The sequence below is a fragment of the Stegodyphus dumicola genome, chromosome 3 (genome assembly GCF_044657685.1).
Source record: "Stegodyphus dumicola isolate Sdum_Otavi_A_Nest chromosome 3, ASM4465768v1".
In the NCBI taxonomy this organism is placed as follows: domain Eukaryota; kingdom Metazoa; phylum Arthropoda; class Arachnida; order Araneae; family Eresidae; genus Stegodyphus; species Stegodyphus dumicola.
Window position 1 is genome coordinate 78662857 of NC_140770.1, and position 20430 is coordinate 78683286.

General features: G+C 32.0%; 1 protein-coding gene and 1 long non-coding RNA gene across 3 annotated transcripts in view; one reads left to right on the forward strand and one right to left on the reverse strand.

Annotated features, from left to right (window-relative positions):
• The window catches only part of LOC118182814 (uncharacterized), a 263465-nt gene that overhangs the window by 42495 nt on the left and 200540 nt on the right, over positions 1–20430 (reverse strand). For both annotated transcript variants that reach the window (XM_085813015.1, XM_085813016.1), the window contains 3 exons: positions 8074–8193; positions 7804–7983; positions 5092–5327 (listed from right to left, as the gene is read on the reverse strand). In XM_085813015.1, coding sequence (XP_085669141.1) covers positions 5092–5327; positions 7804–7983; positions 8074–8193 — 536 coding nt within the window. The remainder of the gene's footprint in view (positions 1–5091; positions 5328–7803; positions 7984–8073; positions 8194–20430) is intronic.
• LOC118182816 (uncharacterized) overlaps positions 1–20430 on the forward strand; it is a 33496-nt gene that overhangs the window by 11146 nt on the left and 1920 nt on the right. Inside the window, exon 2 of the long non-coding RNA XR_004757125.2 lies at positions 6298–6448. This is a non-coding gene — a long non-coding RNA (uncharacterized LOC118182816). The remainder of the gene's footprint in view (positions 1–6297; positions 6449–20430) is intronic.

Sequence of the window (20430 nt, forward strand, 5' to 3'; positions counted from 1 at the left end):
TCCCTTTCGAGTATAATAGCAAAAATGATTATATTGGATTATTTAATTATGGTAAAACACATTACAGATGACTTTTTAAGAGGAAGGATGCTTTCATGTAGGAGTTTCCGAGGAAAGCAGGTTGATATTCACGTTACACATGAGAAAATCCATGGAAATGTGCACGCACATAACCTGTTTGCCGGGATTTCAACGCCAAAGATGTTTAAAAAGAGACATTTTTAATTTTACAGAATAATTAAGAGCAGACGCAAAATTAAATAACCTAATTAATTTAAAAAAATCTGATGTGTACACCACATGAATTCCTTGTAAGAAATATTAAATTATGCGCATTTTTTCTTGCATTTCGTTTAAACTTATTGGATTGAATTAAATCTACTTCGCCGACAGCGCATAAACCACAATAGAATAAATGCATTCTTTAAAATTCACTCTGTTTGTTTACCATAGCGACACTCTGGCGCTAGGTTCACTTAACAGTATTATATTTCGTTCATATTATATTATAACTCAGAATGCACAAAATTTATATCATTTAAAGAATTAAATTATCGTTACCACATGTTCTATTCAAATACTATAATAAAGCTAGAACGATGTATAAAAGAAATTAAGCAAACAAAACAAAAAAGGAGACAGTTTTTCACAGACGATTGAGTATTTCTCATTCAATTAATTCAGTTCTCACTTCGCGACAAGGCAAAAATACATAAAAACTCAAAATATCTGTATTAAAAATTACGAAGTAAATCTTAAACACTTATTTCCTGGAAAAAATTCGAGAAAGGATTAAGCATGATTTAATTCGCAATAATAATATAAGGCGTTTTCTTTGTTGTCGCGAAGCTACGTTTCTCTAGATTGGCAACAAATCCACTACTCTGCTGTTTCAAATGTAAACAAGCAATGGCCGCCATCAAAAAAATTATTAGGCTTAGCGGCACTTAAAAAACTTTAAAATTGTTCATAATTCTAAAAATATTGCATACAGATTTACTGAAGGCATAAAAACCTTAACCGGAAGATAAGAACAATATAATTCAATCATTTTTAAAGCAAAAATTGTACAATTTACAAACATACAAGAGTAAAGAAACTGAGATCACTGAGCCGGGTAACAGAGTGGATATATATATATAAATATATTTATATACGTTTGGCGCGGCCGATTGCAACCAAAATACGAGGTGCACATCTACATGTTATAGTAGTCCTATATACAAAATTTCAACGTTCTGAGTTTACTCGTTTTTGAGTTATGAGCGATACGTACGTACATACGTTCGTACAGACGCCACGAAAAATTCTCTTCAGAATTCATTTTAAAGGAGTTTTATGATTTTTTTGGAGGAAAAGAGTCTTTTATTCTGTCCTTACATACAGATATCACGCAAAAACATCGTTAAATTGCATTCGAAAGCGGTCAAAATGGAAAATGTGAAAAGAAACATAAGAGCCTATATTTCAATACATATTAATTAACCAGCCAATTAGTTCGTGAGCTTTAATTAATTGGAAAATTTGCTTTTCTAAAAGAACTTCCTTTTGCCTTTTTCAATAAAGCCTAATCCTAAGTACAGCTATTATTATTATTTTTTTAAATAAAAAACAGCATCTTCATTCTGGAATTATAATGTTTTTATTTTCATATCAAGTTAGGGCGAAATTTCATTCATAGAATTATTATATTCTTATTTTCATAGAAAAATATCCATTTGCTTAATGGACACTTTCATTTCTTTTTTTAATCTTTTCTCAAAGATTTATTAATATAAATGTTCAAATTACTTAAACAATACCCTTCTAGCTATTAAATGTTACTGGCAGTCACCAGTGAAAATATGCACTATTAAGATGACAGGGTTATTCATAATTTCGTGAACTATTTCAAAATTTCATAAAAAATAAACTACATAAGTAAATTAAAATTTTATAGTACTGAAGCAGAAGAAAACTCATGAAATTCATTTTTTACGTTTTTCCTTATGTTTGTTATGCCCACTTTTGTTTATACCACAGGTATTTATGCGGTGATCCATTTCAGCGTACATTTGTGATAGTATATTGCAATTGATCTCAGCCTCAGCATCTCTTTGCCATTTACAAAGAACTTTCGTCTGCCCCACTGCCTGCTCTCGTGGTGTAACTGGCAGCACGTCAGTCGGAAGATCCGTTGGTCGAATATCGATTGAAAGATAATTAATGTGTCACTTTTCTCCCCTCCAAAATTCAAGAAGGTCTGTAAGTGAAGTGACAATCTGCAAATGACCAACTGGATCACGCCCTCCTCTCTCCAGTCGTTTCTCAAATGAGGAAGAATGTAAGGAACTTCTGCCATCTCCATTGCGTAGTCTTGTGGTGTAGCTGGTAGCACCTCTGGCCAACAAACCGAGATCTGTCTTCTGATTTCAGGCTACAGCAATAGTTACTTTCTCACATTTATCACTTCATAAATTCTAAAATCTGTGCAGGTTTGCTGAAATCCTGAGCATTAGCAGAAAGTGAAGATGAAAAGCCAATATAATTAAGCATCCCCTTGAAGAAAGTGTCACATAATATTAAATGTGAACACCGTGGTAGTCATCACATTAATGTACTAACTTCTCATTTTATATGACCTCGCCTTAGCCTCATGTGCGGTAAATTCTGATTGAGATGCCCTAGAGAATGCTTCCGATAATGGTTTCTGTGGTAATAAGTCGAAAAAATATTTTTGTTGAGAAATGTAATTGCAATGAAGCCTTGGTCCCTGAGCTTATTCGTTCCTGAAGATAGTTCGTCATCCAAAGTATTCGTAAACCGAAACAGTTTTCCCCATCGTAATTAGTATAAACTGAATTAATGCGTTCCCATTGTGATTCATCTACTATATTACTGCTTTCAGTGCAACTATACCAGTTCTGAATAAAGTGTCTTTACATAATCAGCATATGTTCATTTAAAACTGCAGGTGAAAAACCTGATTATTCCCTGAGATTTTAATATAGCTGCGTATTTATACTATAGATTTTACTACGTTTAAAAATCAGGATATCATATTTGCCGTCCAGAGAAGCATGGCGGTTAACAAAACAAAAGGTATCGTTAGGCTCGGATTTATATTTGGAAGAAGGCATGAACTTTTATAAATAGATAGCATCGAGCTGGAAGACAAAAACCCTCAAAACCCCTTAGAGAGGCTAATGAAAGATAAGCTTAATACAATCCCTTTGGAATTTTATCCTTGGGATGTTAGAATTAAAAAAAACCGGATGGAGTTGAGATAAATTATTCTGCCATAAGGCCTTTACCAATAACTGGTACACTTTATGATCCCAAACATAGTTATCAGGAACCAATTCTGGTGATTGTATCTCCAAACATAGAAATAAGCAGCAACAATGAAAGAGGACATATTATTAGTTCAAAAATTGTAATGCATTATCAAAAACGCGTTATCATTATCCAAGAAATAAAATTTTTAACAGTTACTGAAACATCTGGATGCTTAACATGCGTATGTGAAATCAAAGTAATTACAAAAAAGTTTTACTTTCAGTTAAGACTCTGCATATTCTAAAGTAGCGTATTTGTCTACAGTTAAATTTGTTTTAAGAAGTAATAAATAATGCCCAATATTAAAATTACAGTGCAAATAAACTTTTAATTTAAAATGTCATTTCCCCCCACGCACACAGAAAAAAAGTGATTGAAAACGAGTCAGTTTCCCGTAGAATGTTTTTCACGAAGACATTCCCTTCCTTTAGGCAGATAACCGTTTCGTGCTTTGCCGTATTCTAATAACCACATTCATTCCATAAAACGTACGATTTCATGTCTTTAGATCGCGTCAGAGCGTACTTTGCTAACTGTTAATCATAGCTGCCATCAGATTCTGCATTTTGTTCTATAATGAAACTATTGAAACGAAAAGATGGGAAGTGAATCCAGCATTAGTTCTAGGAATTCTCGACAAAATTTTGTTAATTTAAAAGAGCATGTGGAAAGTAATTACTTGACATGATGCCAAATTAATAATGTGAAATTGGGCATAACTTTCTAACCTTTTCCATAATCTTCTAAGCTGAACCGAAGACATCATCGGTGCAGCTTAGCTCATGCTGCACCGAAGACCGATGATGTCTTCGGTGCAGCATGAAATTCCGATAGTTTTGTAGCATAGGGGAAATTGATTCAGAGAACTGCGAGTGCTGGTTTGAGTCTTAGAGAGAATATAATTATAGTTTTCAGATGAAGAATGCAGCATTTTATACGAAAAACTGCTCAGGAAATTGTAATGCATTTTGGAGAAGTGTTTCAAATAGAACATATTAGACTTGCAATTGCATATTTCAACTAAAGGCCAGGGGGAAAAATTCTTCTGAGTTCATTAGAAGCTGAAACTAACTTTGGAAATAAAAAAAATATTTTTAAACTTCCGATGCATATTTTCTGTCATGTCAGTTTGTAAACTATGGAATGAATGTAGTTGACTGTAAGTTGACTGCATTGGTTCAATTGCACATGTATGTTTTTAAAACCTGCAGAGAAATCTTCATATTTTTCAAGCTTTATTAATATTCCGCAGTTATGAATGAAACCTCTTCATAACATAAGTTCAGGGGTTCAAAGAAAAAAGAAAACATATTTTTAGAGCTTTTTAAAATATGTTTCCGATAAACACAAAACTTTTTGAATATCGTATCTAGGAAAATCTGCCATGACAGGAAACTGATTCACAGGTGACTCCAGCTCTCTTTATGTAGTTGATTCTATTGAGAATTGATAGACTAAGAGAGATCTGACCAGATTTAGAAACGTCGAAAATGTCAGTTTAGTATATATTACTATAATCAGTGTACTTTAGATACACGGTGACTCGTGTATCTAAAGTACACTGATTATATTTCTGCTTCACATATGAGCCATGATTTCTGTGGGTGTCTGCTCACAATATCGAAAATAAGCATCCTGCGTGCATCTAAAGCTCATAAAGTAAATTTTAATACTGATTCAGCTACAGGCATCATGGACATTTTTAAAATTTGCTAATAGTTACTTAAAGCTTTACTTCCATGAAATAAGTAAAGCAAATTACTTTACACTTACCTGAAGAGTTCTTCATGTGCCTCTTCTAAATCTCTTTGCTTTGCTTCGAGATCTCTTTGGCGAGCATCTAAAGATTCTCTTAGTTGCATGAGTTCTGTTTCTTTCGTATCTAGAGCTTCTTCCAGCTGACTCTGAATTCTCTTTATCATCATGTCTTTCTGCTGGATGATATCCTGCAGTTCTTGAATAGTATTCTCACCTTCTATTACAACCTTTGTTTTCTCGCTGAGAAGACTCTGAAATATACACATAAAATTATACCTGTTTTTCTTTTAAGATAATATAGAAAAAATATTCTTCTTTCTCCAACTTTTTCTTACAGTATGTTATTTTCTTTGCCCATGATATGTGGAATATGGCTTAAGAAGGGGAAGCAGGCACCTTTTGACTACATAAACAGAGAAAACCGAAAAAGAAAATAATATTTTTCATACATAAGGGTAGAAACTCTGGAAGAAAACATTATTTTGCCTCAGGTATTTCTTACCACTTAAAACTGTTTTATCTAGAATGTATAAGAATTCAGCTAAATTTCGACGAGAAATTTTAATACAAATTCACTGAAGTGTAGTATTAGAGTACTGATCCAATGCATATTTTTTTTACTGTGATGGTCGTAGAGGTGATTCTGAAATTTTTTATGAAGAGATTTTCATTAAAATTATAACTCTTTACTTTTGGCTTAAAAAATATTTGTAGATAAAAAATATTTTGCACCCACCCCCACCCCCCAAAAATTGAGCCAATGGATTTCTGGATTCTCTGTCACAATATTAAAAATATACTTCCTTAACACAATAATTCTTTCTGTCTAAATATTAAAAATATACTTTCTTGATTCTCTGTCACAATATTAAAAATATACTTAAATAGGTTTCATTTTCGTGAGGAATATTATGCAAGGTATTGAAAAAGGTATCTACGGCTTTTATCTATAAATATACTTATTTAGATTACAGAATATACTCATTTGGTTACAAAATGTTTTAAATTAAGGTTTAGAATTTTATGAAAAATGTCTTGACAGATCACAAATTCTGCCATAAAGAGTGCAACGTCAATTAAAGCACACTAAATATTACAGTTAAAATTACTTTATTCATAAACTTTTCAAATGATATTTTTAATTTCATGAAAGTTTCAAAATTATGAAAATATTTTTAAAAAGTTTGAATTTAATTTTTTATCCTATTACGTTTTTTCTAGTTTTGCTTCACTTTCGTTTTTACCGTTTGATCTCCATTTCCAGCTTGTAGAGGTTGATTTTACTTCAGTTTTAAGATTAACTGTACATTTGTTGGCTTTTTAATTTTGCATTTCTCCATACACCAATCTGTTGAAGAAGATCTACCAAGAGGTATAAAATGTTTTGCTATTTTTCACTGTCTTGGATTTGATTATTTTTACACTCAAATTGTTAGCGTGGTATTTTGTAATTTTTATTAACTTAACAGAATAAAATGCACATAATAGCTAGCTATATTAATAGATATTATTGTATTCTATATTTCAAAGAAATCTGTTACAGTAAATATTTTAAGTATTATTTTTTTTTACATTCACAATGTAGTTTTGTCACAATGTACATATTCAATTACCTAGATATTGGCATTTGTCTTTACCTTTGTTATCTATTCATGTCTTGCTTTTCACAAATAATAAGTTTATAAATGTATGCTGAAGAAGCTGGGATGGAGAATAACGCAAGTAAAAAATATATGAATAAAAACACAGCGTAGGTTTATGTTTTTTTTTTTTTTTTTTTTTTTTTTTTTTTTCATACAGCAATTTATTTTTAGTACATTGATCGTTTAGATTTATACAATTTAGTAAAAAAAATGAGAAACAGATGCTATAGAACCTTTTACAACTGAAATGTTTTTGAGTTAATTTAAGAGTAAAAATTTAGTATTTTTAGTTTTCAGGAGTAGATAGTATTTTAATTTAAAGGAAAACGTGAAAGACTTGAAAGTTTTTTATGCGTATTTTTTTTTTCATAATTTGGTAATAAAAATCAATGCTAAATCGTTTTTAATATACTTTGAAATTTTCAGACTGGAATTTTGTTTTACCGAACTCTTTTCATCTTTTCAAGGCTAATTTCATAACGCTTTGCATTTTATTTAATAAAGTTTATATTAATCGAAAGTATATATCCAGGATAAATATTTAAAGAAATAACCAGAATATCTAGTATTTTATAATATTTTAATAACACATTACGAGTAGCATTTTCACTAAAAATAAATTCTTTATTAATCAAAGCTTACTTATTATTTTCATAAAGGAAAGCCAAAAAATAGTTGAATTATAAGAATATATTCAAGAAAATTACTTTGAAATAAAGGTGGATGAATCCTTCAAATCAAATAGGAAATTATACTCTTATTTTCACCGATATTTGTTTATTTCAATTCTTGCCGCTATGCAATATTTTGCGAATTCGTTAATGTAAATTCTAGACAGCAGAATTTCTATGATTCCCAGACTTGTCCTAGGTTTACCCAATCCATAAAACTTTGCTCTCACGATTTTAATCACTGTCCTAATTATTAAAAGTATATACAGTACTTATAATAATTAGGACATGAATGAAATGACAAGTAAATTGCAGAAATGAGAAGGTCCAAATCGTTTCAACATTAGAATCCATCTACCTAAGAAGCAATCAATACATTGATTTTTTTTGCTTTTTAAGAAGGAAGTACATACCTGCACAGTTTCCTCTGACTCTTTCAATGAATGTTGTAGCTGAGATATCACATTATCCTTTTCAAGACAAACCGTACTATGGTGCTGTGTACTCTGCGCTAGCTGGTCTTGCAGAACTTGGATACTTCTTTGAAGAATTTGAATTTTATCCAACCTGCGCGTGCATTCTTCTTGAAGACCCTTCAAAATACATGAAACGAGGAATTTAGGTAGATATAAGTATTAAAATAAAACAACGGCAATTACCTAGATATTGGCATTTGTCTTTACCTTAATTGCTTCGTCTTTTATTTTTAAACCGTCTATCAAGGAGTGGACTTCTTTCAGCATTTTGTCAACAGATGTTGATGAAAGGCTCGGACAGTCGGTGTGATCACTTGTAGAAGAACTCTAAAGAAAGAAATGCAGCTGTATTTAACGATAAATGCATTTAAATAATGAGGGCAGACTTATGACGTACGCATTCTTTTAAACAAAAGACCATAAAATGTAATTTATGCCATTTACGTTTACTTTAGAAGCTGTATGAAAATTATTTTTTTATTTCTCTGAGATCATTTTGGAGACTTTATGCACCATTTCAATCTACTCAAAACACATGTTTCCAATATGTAGAAGTTCCACTCTAATAACAGTTTGGTTTATTTTTGACAACAATAAATAATGACGACAGAAGGTCAAATCTTGAGATCTTCGAATACCTCGGAACTGTTTTAATTAAACGGTTTTATTGGAAGTTAAACAATTAATCTTTCCAAAGATATGTTTTAAAATGTTTAACAATTTTCTTTGGTTCGAAAGATACGAATGATGAAAGATGTTTGAAGATTCTTCGAGTTTAGTTATAAAATTTAAAGCCTCAGGCTTTCGCATCACAAGCATTAAGCTCTGGATGAATATTCAACAGATGCGTTAAATAAAATACTCCATTGCCGCTATTTGTCTCTCCATTGTCGCAATTGTACCTGAATCATCCCTATCATTTCGTGGAAACTTTAAGTACCACAGTCTTAATTTTGATGAGAAAAAACTTGTGTTAAAGGCTATTAAAGTGTTAATATGAAATGCAGCCCAAAAGCATAAAACTAATGATTAAATTATGGTAGAACACAATTAAAACAGACAGTTTCCTAATTTTCAGACAGTCAAAAACTGTCTGCCGGGAGCTTCGCAAGTAGTAGTAACTGTCGGTCCTGTGCTGATAATTTGTGTCCGTATTACATGTTGGTTTTAGTTGTATTAGAAGCGGAGCTCAAAAATTGAACAGCAAACAACAAAAAATATAAATTATTCAGCGGTAAGCCTAGATTTCGCTTCTTTTTTGACTCTGAGAGAGCTTATGTACGGATAGCGGTTTTAGAGGTATATTATGCAGACTGTCTCGTTCTCATAGTGAAGCATGAATTTGGCTAATAAGGGTTTGGCCTAAAGTACCGCTAAAGTCTGTGAGAACAATGATTGTTTTCGATAGCGTCTTTATAAGGACAAACCGGCAAACTCCACCGAATTGTTCAAATTTTTATCCAGAAGCATAATGTACTACTTTAAGCTTCAAAACTGGAGGAACTTAGAAATGAGCTTGAAATTTTCCCATTCGTGTACAATCCATTGATCTCAATTATGCCGAACTTGCTTGAGGTATGCTAAAGGACAGATTAGAACATAATTTTCTTCTCTTCCGTAATGAAATGAAGTATTCACTAAACGGCGAGAAAACGGATAGATGTATCTTTAAAGGCATAACAAGACTAGTTTCTGTCATTTCAGGGGAAGGTGAATAACTTCAGCATTATTCTCCAAAAGAAGTCTACAGTGTGATGACAGACATTTTGCTCTGTAGGTGTAGGGTGTAGATTTATTGCGCAGTCCCTAAATCTCGCGTGCAATGCAAGTCGCTTTTATCATTCTCTGATATTAACGATATAGCATGATACATCGTAAATGTAATAAATAGAGTGTCGTTCATCGCCTTACAACTTTATACACTTCCTACTCTAACCTCAGATTCCAACGCACATTAAGACATTAACTTTCCACATATTCTTTTCTATAACTTCCTCATGTACTTATAATGATGGTGGCACATAGCCACGAATCATCTACAAGAATTGTTATTTCTGCAAAATCTATACTTTAATCAATTATTAATTTAGCAGAATGAATCCAATTATAAACTTTTACAATGTTTCATGCTTCTTAAAACCATTATAATTTGTAAAACACTGAAAGGTTTTAGGAGCTAACATCAAAATAATAGAAATATTGGAAAGAAGAAAGCAATTACAATGAATGGTAACTAGTTATGAACAGCCACATTTCTCTCGATTTCGTCCTGTTGCATTAAAACTGAATAGCATTTAAATTAGTAACTGTAAGCTGGCATCTAATAATTATAATGCGTTATCATCTCATAATACTTCTTCACAATAGAAGTAACTAAGTAGCGATTACTTAGCATCTATAAACCAACCGAAAACAGCGGAAATAATCAATTCGCTAGAGAAATTAATTAATTTTGAGTAATATAATTAATACGAGACTATACATTGAAGCCATTCTACATTCAGACTCAAAATAAGATTGCGTTTAAGGTTACAGAGACCTGGAAAAGTATAACAAATTAAATTGTAATATTCAAAATATTTTACCGCATATTAGTGAAGAATTCCAGTCTGATATACAGTCCGGAAATATATTCTCCTGCTGCAATTCACTACTTTACTTTTACCGTTTCTTCTGTTTAGATCTGGAGACACAAAATTTAATTGTGCAGTCTGAAATTTTACTGCATGTTTTAGGTTCAATTAATAATTCCTCACTATAGCCTTACTTCTTAAACTCTGGGCGAAGGATAAGATCGTTGAACGTTGGTAGTTCGACTCGGCGATCAGGCTGCTATATGGGGGGGGGGCATTTTCCTGTTTTCCTCATACATAACATTAGTACGACCCAGAAAGGCTTCCACAATGGCACCCGTCTCCTTAAACTGATAACTCTAATATGTTTTGGCATAATCTAATAATCCAAAATCTTTAATGTGAAGAGCGAATATAGAATTTAAAATTTTTTAAGATCCCTAGTATTGTACACTGACTGTTTGCCTCCCCCCAAATTCGAGCATTAATGCTATGTAAGAACAATTTTATTCATATGCATAAATACATATGATTTTTTTACATAGAATTTTCACCCATTCGTTTATAAGTATAAAATACAGTACATCATACAAGTATAAAATACAGTACATCATACACAAAACAGTACATATACGCTGTTGTTTATCCATTCAAGTACACATAACGTAAAGTAAGGAAGAATAGGATACAAAGTTTAAAATTAACTATAATTCAGAAATTAAGGGGAGTAAAAAAAGGTTACAATACCAACGGATAACTTCAGTGAATAACTTGCTATGATAAGAAAAAGTATTCTTAAAATATACTTAAAATTTTGTTTTGGAAATATCATATCATTTGTCCCTAACTGTCCCATACCATGTTATGTAGAAATCTGACATTAGGGAAGGTCAAATAATTCTAATTCCATAACTGTTCTCTTTCCGATTCATTTGAAAGGATAAATTAAAAAAATAGTTGTCTGATAGAAGATAACTTTTCGGGCAACGAAAAAAACGAGCTAGGAAAAAGATACAGAATAAAAAAGTCTTGAGGGGAAAACTAGAGGAGTAGTACTTTTTTATTTTAGTTCTTCTCATCGTAGAATTAGAAAAATGTTTACTTTCTTGGGGATCCTTATTATTTAAATTGTTAAGTTTTAAAACAAATGAAGACGCATTTTGTAGAGTATATATAATATAACATATGTATATAATATATGCTTTTTCAATGAGAAAGAAAATTATTTTCGTCAAGGACATATATTCTAAATTTCACTAGGCCCTATTATTTTGCTCATGAATTTTCTCATATCTTAAAATAAAAAACGCCACATAAAAATGTAATTCGAAAGCATTACAAAAATATAATATCTAAACTAAATGTACAGTTCCGTTTTTAAAAGTCTGTAACTTCGTTTTCTCTAAAAATGTAAGTTAAACCTGGACCTCTCGAATACATGCCGAGTATGCTACCGTTACACTACGAAGGCATGCAGAAAGGAGGGAGAAAATACCTTATAAGGTAATTCACATCTTTCGTTGCATCGCCAGAGGGTTTGTGCAATTAAGGAAATAAATACATCATCCTGTTTCTGAACTAACAATGACACAAATTAGATTTTAGTATTCAAAATAATCTCAGAAAATTAATCAGAGTAATTTCCTACAGGCCGTGGAAAAATTTGCAAAATTATAGCATTAAAATCCTAAATAAGCTTATTCAAGCTTAAAAGTTTAAAAAATTGAGCAGACAGAGTCTAAAAAACCAAAAAATGTAAACAAAAGTAAAACAAAAGCACATTAAAAGGTGCAATTTTGTCCTTTTTCAAAAATTCATTAAATATATGTTTACCCATATTGGCTCTCTTTTCCACTGTGCTCATCCTCGGAGATGTCGGATTATCAGATAAGTATTTTGGACAATTAGAAAAAATGCATGGATAAGCATTGTTTATAATTTAGGGTGCCCTTTACAAACTTAAACAATAATGCCTTCATCTTTTGATAAATAATCGTACGGGATGATTTCATCTTCTCAAAAATATTTCTCACATACAAAGCTCACACGGAATTTTTTTAACTAGAAATCCCGTTATAATGTAACTTTTGAAAACTTGAAGATCTGTATATATTCACTGGTTTTATAGTAATTCGATTTGCAGTCTGAAACGCAATATCGTGCAGGCATTAAAGTAGATTTAACTCATTTTAGCTCTACATAGAAGTCGATAGCCATATTTATTAACAAATACTAAAGAAATAAGCAAACTTAACTCCCAGTGTGAACTTAAAAACAAAAACTACATAACTACTTTACTTAAATTACTTAACTCAAATTTAGTAACAAAAAATAAATGAATAATGAAAAAACGCAGTGAAACGTTAATGAACAGCGCACAAACTAACGCAGGAATTCTTTGCTTACAGTGTCCACAGTGAAGCGCGAAGGGTGAAAGTTCAGACGCCTTTCGTGACGTCAAATCACGTGACTTTGAAGCTGACGAGGCCATCTAAACTCACGAAGGTCACGGTCATGCTAAGACCAAAGTCAATGAAAAATATAAAAAATAAGACAAACATATCTGCGTCCATAGCAGTGGCCTGACCAAAGTTAAGTAAGCAAAAATTGCTGAAAAGGTTTGCCGGAAATAGCAGAATTCCAAAGGAGTGGTACCAGAAAAGAAAAGTACTTAAAATTCTTCAATAAGGTGAGACTACGTAGAAGGGGGAAACAAACGTAAAGAAGCAGTAGCCAATGATACGTAACGGCCAGCGTGGAAAACCTTGCCTCCTAAATTGGGGGGGGGGGGTTTCGAAGGTGGAGCACGGATGCTATTCTTACAAAATGGCGAAATGTTCAAAACTGAGTCGTGAAAAAAATGTGAAGGCAAAAACAAAATGGCGAAAACCTAAGTAAGTGCTTATCTAGCCAAACGCAGTGGAAATTGGAAAAAATCAGCAATTTGTTCTCCTTAGAATTAAAAGATAACAAGACAACTTCTTAGAACTAAAGGAATCTGTAATAACACAGACATCCTCCTCCAAGAAGAAGTATTCTACTTCATTAAAATCTTGCAAAGCAATCTTATTCCAAAAACAATCATTAAAAATTCCTTAAAAACTGCTGGCATTTACCTTTTATTTTAGCTTATTTGAATTGGATAATGAAATTTTTTACTTAAATCCCAAGGGAAGGTAGATGATGGATGGCTAATTCACATGATCTAATGTAAAAATGTAACATAGTTTTACAATACTGCCTCAATTTTTCTCTCTTAAATTGGCAGAGAACTTTAGTTAAATTATTAAATTTATTATTTAATATCACTGTTTTCTGGCCATAGCTATTCTTTTATTAATTTTAAGGGTCAATTGCATTTCGAACTCGCTTGTCCGCCCTTTAGCGAGAAGAATTACGACTTTTTAATTAACAAACTGCTGATTTTTTTCCAATTTCCACTGCTTTTGGCCAGATAAGCACTTACTTAGATTTTCGCCATTTTGTTTTTGCCTTCACATTTTTTTCACGACTCAATTTTGAGCAAGACGCCATTTTGTTAGAATAGCATTTGTCCTCCACCTTCGAAAACCCCCCAATTTAGGAGACAAGGTTTCCCCCACTGGCCGTTAGGTGCCATTGGCTACTGCTTCTTTACATTTGTTTCCCCCTTCTTTGTAGTCTCAACTTATAGGAGAATTTTAACTACAGTACAACGTCCGAAATCTGGACGTCCATTATCCGGAATGATCTCAAATCCGGACTTCAAAACTACCAACAACGTTTTTCTCGTAGGCTTTACGCATACGCATTTGATTCCCCCCCTCCGCGCATAATAAAACATCTGGAGAGTCCCGATTCTTAATTTCACTTCGACACTAAATAAAATACCTTGTTATTGAAGAAACAATCTTTTTAGCCTAAATTTGTATGATCAGTAATTTGGCTCCGTTGCTGCATATCTGCTTGGCATACATCTCAAACCGAAACATTCCACACAGATACATCGTTGATCTGACGCCAACCTGGCGAATGATTAGTTATTATACTTCCCTTTCATCACCGCATGTTTATCAAAACATAACAAATTGAGTAATGACTCATGTAGCGATGCCTAAACAATTTTTTTTATGCTAGCAATTAAATAATAAAGGAGTGTGGTAACCTTTTATGTTGACATTACGGTTGGCGAGGATTACAGATTTAAGTTAAATGCACTAAAAAATGTTAACGAGGAAAAATTTCTTTGCATATGCTAAAAATAAATTTTGTTAACCTTCCAGCGGGCGCGCCTTCTGCACCAACAAGAAAGGTCGCGCGTATTTCTTAGATACGCTATTATAAAAAATAAATTTTCCAGAGCAAAAATATTAAAATTAGCTTGTAAATAGTTAAATGTTAATAAGTACAATTGAGTTAAATAATATTAACTTTAAATTAAGGAAAATAAAATAAGTATAAAGGAAAAAAAGAATATAAAATGGACTAAAGACTTATCAAACTAACTTGAAAGTAAGACAAAATTAAACTGCTAATATTTCAATTGAACTTTTATATTTTTAATCAGTAAGTGAAAAACACATTAAATATTACATAACAAATCAATTTCATAGTCACTTCATTGCATCGGTGCAGTCTGAACAAATATGTTTACAGTGCTCTAGACAAACGAATTTTAAACAAATCTCACAGCTGAACCTCGTAATTCCAGGATGCTTGTCATTTTGGCAGGTTTTGCATCTTTTTTTCCCTGAAGTCATTTCTTACACAACAGTTAATTCTGCTTTTCGTTTCAACAATTTAAATTTCAGCTCACTTTGAAGAGAGTTAGGGATTCTTCTTTCAATGTTTTCCTTCACAAGAGCATTTGCTAGCTTTCGCAGATATTATCTTCTAAGTAATTTTTCACTATTATTTGTTGAATGAATTATGTAGCTGTTGATTGCTGCTATATTCAGCATAGAGAAGAAAACTACAAGAGTCCACACCTTTTCATCTATTGCTACGTCATCATGAAGATTTGAAATCAAGATGACGTTTGTATAACGTTTGAGTACATAGGAGAGAAGTGTCATATTTTTTCTAAATCCAAAAGGACTCGTATTGGGTTCCCGAGTTTTCGCCAGATTGAACTGATCCGGAATTTGAGGTTTATTGTTTTTCAAAGTACCTACAAATGACAATTTTTTTCATCTATTTCTCGTACTAACTCAAAACTTGAAAACCAGTTGTCTTTGGTTACATTTCTTCCAGTGTTATCAATAGGTTCTGTCAACCTTTTTACAACATCTTGTGGTTTGTTGCTTACGTAAAAAGACAATCTGTAACATTCTCTCCAAGTGAATAGCTCTTCTGGAAATTAGAGACAAACTTTTCAAAACTGTTTCTTATTGGAGCCAAGCGGTCGACTTCTCTTCGTTCTGCTCTTGTGTTTATGTCATCAAACCGTAAAGCTCTTAGTAAAAACAAAAATCTCTTCAAGTTCATTACTACTTTAAATTCCTCCATTCTCCACAATTCCTCAAGATTCCAGAAATCTGTTACCATGATAAATACCAGCTAAGTAAAGTAAGCTCAAAAAAGCTTATTTCTGCTGTCCCTTATACGAGAATAATTAGACTTCACAGAAGAAATAAACTTATTCGTATCTTCAGCGATGATTTCTATCAAACTATCAGTAAAGAGGCTTTTCCATATATCCAAAATATCTGTTAGATATTTAGCTTTACCGATAACTCCAGAAACATGAACACATATGTTACGAGGCGCTCGTTTAGTTTTTTTTTATGCTATGTCCAAGAATCGATGACTTTTCTGTTTTATGAACTATATACATTTCGGAAGAATTATCATCATTATTTCCCTCTTCAGAATTGCCCTCTGCACTTATCTCCGATTCTGAATCACCTTTTTCTGAAATTTGCTCTTCTTCATCTGTAATGCTTTCATCTAAAATAATGTCCTCATCACTGTAACATAAAAGCATATTTCTTATAATCTCAAGATCCTTCGGAACATTCATGTCGAGTATTTTACTTTTATTTGCCATAACTGAAAAGAAAAGAACAAAAATATCATACATGGTCGCGCGTATGTGACGCATACAGTGCTTCTATTTTATCATTAAAAGTAATTATGCACACAAATTATACAAAATTATAAGATTTAGATGCAAAAGAATAAAGATTTTCTACAATAAAAAAGGAAATTAGATATAGCAAAAACTTACTTCAACGGTCGCGCGTATTTCTGGAATACAAATAGTAAATCTGCAGACTCGCATTAACCCCTCGAAATCCAGCAGACGACTGAAAGAAGGGCGTACGAAGAGGAGAGAATAGTCAAGAACACGCGGTCATAGCGCCTTCTGGTCTACGAAAAAAATGCGAAATTAAAATCTAGTGTATGTCACACAAACGCGCGCCCGCTGGAAGGTTAATGATGCTCATAGACCCAAAGATTACATTTAGGGATATTTGAATTAAGAATAACTGATTTGTTATTCACATAAACTCAGAACCAGCTCCAGGGCTCGCATTCAGTCGCAGAATTTAGGACCCACATGACTGCGGTAAGATATCTAGCGCCGGTCCTCAATAAGGCTTAAATAGTATGTGGTGGGAATTTATTTATTCAGAACTCAGATAAGCCTTAAGCATGTGCAAGAAATAGGCATAAATATAATAAATAAATAAGCTAATACAATTCAGGCTTAATTGTCTCGGTGCGCGATAGAAGCAAGATTTAAAATTTAACGGAACAACTTGTCGTTAGTCGCTAAGCCATGATGGATAGCCAAATACGTATAGTGAAGGATAGTTAAATTTGATGAGGATAGCCGCTAATTTTAAAGGTTTTTCGAATATCGCAAAACAACGGTGAAATTTTACAATTAACAGATTTTCTAAAGAAATGTGGAGAAGCGGTAATAAATGAAGATAATGTAAAAGAAGCTTTTATATCCTGAATGGCGAAATCTGTAGTATGGTTCTAGATCCAAAAAATACTGCTACCGGTAGTGAAGAAAGTGACAGAGAAGTTACTGAAAACCAGAAAATTTCGATTGACAAGTTATTCAGAATTCTCGAAACAGCAGTTACAGGACTTCAACAACAAGTAACTAAACAAGAGATTATGCCTGTCCACAGAATTAAAGAGAAAGTATTAACACAAAAAACGAAGCAACTTAAAACAACTTGCATTGAAAGAAAAGTTTAATAAGGTAAACAAATAAATATTAAGCTTTTTTTTTAATTTTAATATCCTTTAGATCATAAATACTTTATTATTTCATAAATCATGATTTCATATTTTTAATTTTATAATTTCTACATGCCATCTTACTAGATTTAAACTGATGATCTATTATCCGGTAAAATCCCAAATACGGAATCGCCGAACTCCCGACGAGTCCGGATTTCGGACTTTGTACAATACTTTTCTCTTTTGGTACCATTCCTTTGGAATTCTTCTATTTCCGGCAACCTTTTTCAACAATTTTTTCTTACTTAACTTTGGTCAGGCCCCTGCTATATGGACGCAGGTATGTTTGTCTGATTTTTCTATTATTCATTGGCTTTGGTCTTGGCATGACCCATTTTGAGACGTTATTATTATGTTTCTTCTAATTCTTCTCCTTAAAAATGTTTATATTCTTCATGCTAATTGATCTCCCTTAAAATTGTGTAATTTTTGAATAATAGCTTTTTAGCTATTTATGTTAATTGTACATTTGCCTAACTGGGCTTTCTTGTATAGTTTTTTTCTTGCTTAATAGTAAGTTTTACATTTACAATTTTTAATTGCGGGCGCGTCGAGAAAAGCAACAAAACCATTGAGACTTACTTTATTAAGATAATTAAGTTTGATTATTCTTTTAGTGAAATTCCGCTTTCAGTCTCAATTGTTTTCGTTTGACGAAATGAGCTAACGGTATTGGCTGAATTCGAGTTTTGAACCACTTTTTCCTTGATAAGTCCGGTTTAAATCTCAGGTTGGGCTAATTTACCATTTATTGAAATTCGTTGTACATATTTGATGTGTATTTGAAATGTTTTTAATTATTTGCGTGCATCATTTAAAAATTTTTAATTTTTGATTTAAAATTTATTAGTTTTTTTTCTCATCCCTTTTTGATTTTGAAGATATCTCGTTTTGTAATTTTTACATTAAGATTTTACGCGATAACTATGATTTCTTTAGTATTGTTTGTTGTTTTAACATGGTATAACTATTTTACTTTTAAGGAATAGCTTTTAAACATTCCTTTTCTTTACAAATAATTTCAAATTTTGCAGCTTATTGAGCAAAATTCTTGACCACTAAGGTCTCTCTTGTTAGTGTTATCTTTTTTTATATATATATAACTGCAGCATAAAGCATCAAATTGAAAGTAAATTCGTTTAATGCTTTTATTTTACTAATATCATGGATCTCAGAGTTACAGAAAATATCAGATTATTGTAGTACATATGATACATTTCTATGTGTTACATTTTATTAATTTAAACTTTCCAGACTTCCCGAAGCAGTCACTTTATAAATTCAAATAGTTTAGTTTATTCAAGTAATTTTGATTAAACCCTTCCATGCTGATATTACTTGCAACGATGGAAAACTTAGTTATGAGCTCTAAGCTGATTAAAGCGTCTAGACTCCAAGCAGTGACTTCGCGTTGCTACACATTTCAACTGGTAATCACTTACATACTTTAATAAATGCAGCTATGTATTTGAATCAAAGGCGAGTTTCGCAAATACAATGCAGTACTTATGCGGCATTGTCTTATTTCAGAAACGTGTTACTCAGTTTAACATTTATGTAAATATTTGTTCGTTCTCCCGTTCTTTCTCTTGATTTTGATATTAAAATATCTTGCTGTAAACACCACATGACTTCCTTTTACAGCCTATTAAATTATGCACATCAGTTTATTGTTGCAATTATGCACATTGCAACAATAAACTGATATTAAATATTGTTAGGTATTCATTGTTAGACAAACCACATGTATAAATTGCACACTCTTGTCGATGGTCTGTGTTAAGACTAAATGATTTACTGCATAGATATCCATCGTATCATTGGAGGTTGATATGTTAAACATTCATGAAATATGTAAGAAGAAATAAAGAAACTTGCTGACATCTTTCTAGTGAAGTACAAGAAAATTTGGTACCGATTGCGTAAATTAATAAGTATAATTTATAAACGAAGTTTTCAAATCATATATTATAACCTTTCAAACCCATGATACAAAAGTATCCAGATAGAGACATTTGTAGCCTAATTTTTACTTCCTTGTACGAAATAAAAAGGAAGTATTGTAATCGCAAAAAATTTAGGGTATCATATTTCAACGAAAATATCCATTTTGACCGCTATCGAATGTAATTTAACGATGTTTCTACTTGACATCTGATCGTAAGGACAGAATAAAGGACTCTTTCCCCCATAAAAATTATAAAACCGATTTAAAATGAATTCTGAAGTGATTTTGTGGCGCCTGTACGTACGTATCTCATATAACCCAAAAACGAGTAGCCTCAGAACGTTGAAATTTTGTATATACGTCTGCTATAACATGTAGATGTGCACCTCACATTTTGGTTGTAATCGACCACACTAAAAGTATATAAATATATATATACACTCTGTTACTTAGCTCAATGATATCAGTAATTTTATTTTTATATGTTTGTAAATTGCGCATTTTTTGCATTAAAAAGAATTGCAATTTTAGCCAACGTGTTCTAAATCATACTGATAAATGTTCCATGAAGTATTATCTTGAATGATGTCTTTAAGTATGAAGTTGCTTTAACATACAGAAATGTTATATTTAAACAATTCAACTTGTTACTCTAATATTGAAATTCGCTGCATCAAAGATAAATTTAAAAAAAAACCTTCTCCCACAAAATCGGTAGAAGCTGTTATAAATAATAATTTTCCAGTCCGCGTAATTAAAAAAAATATTCTCTCGTTAAGACTGGCAACAGCTTTCGCAATT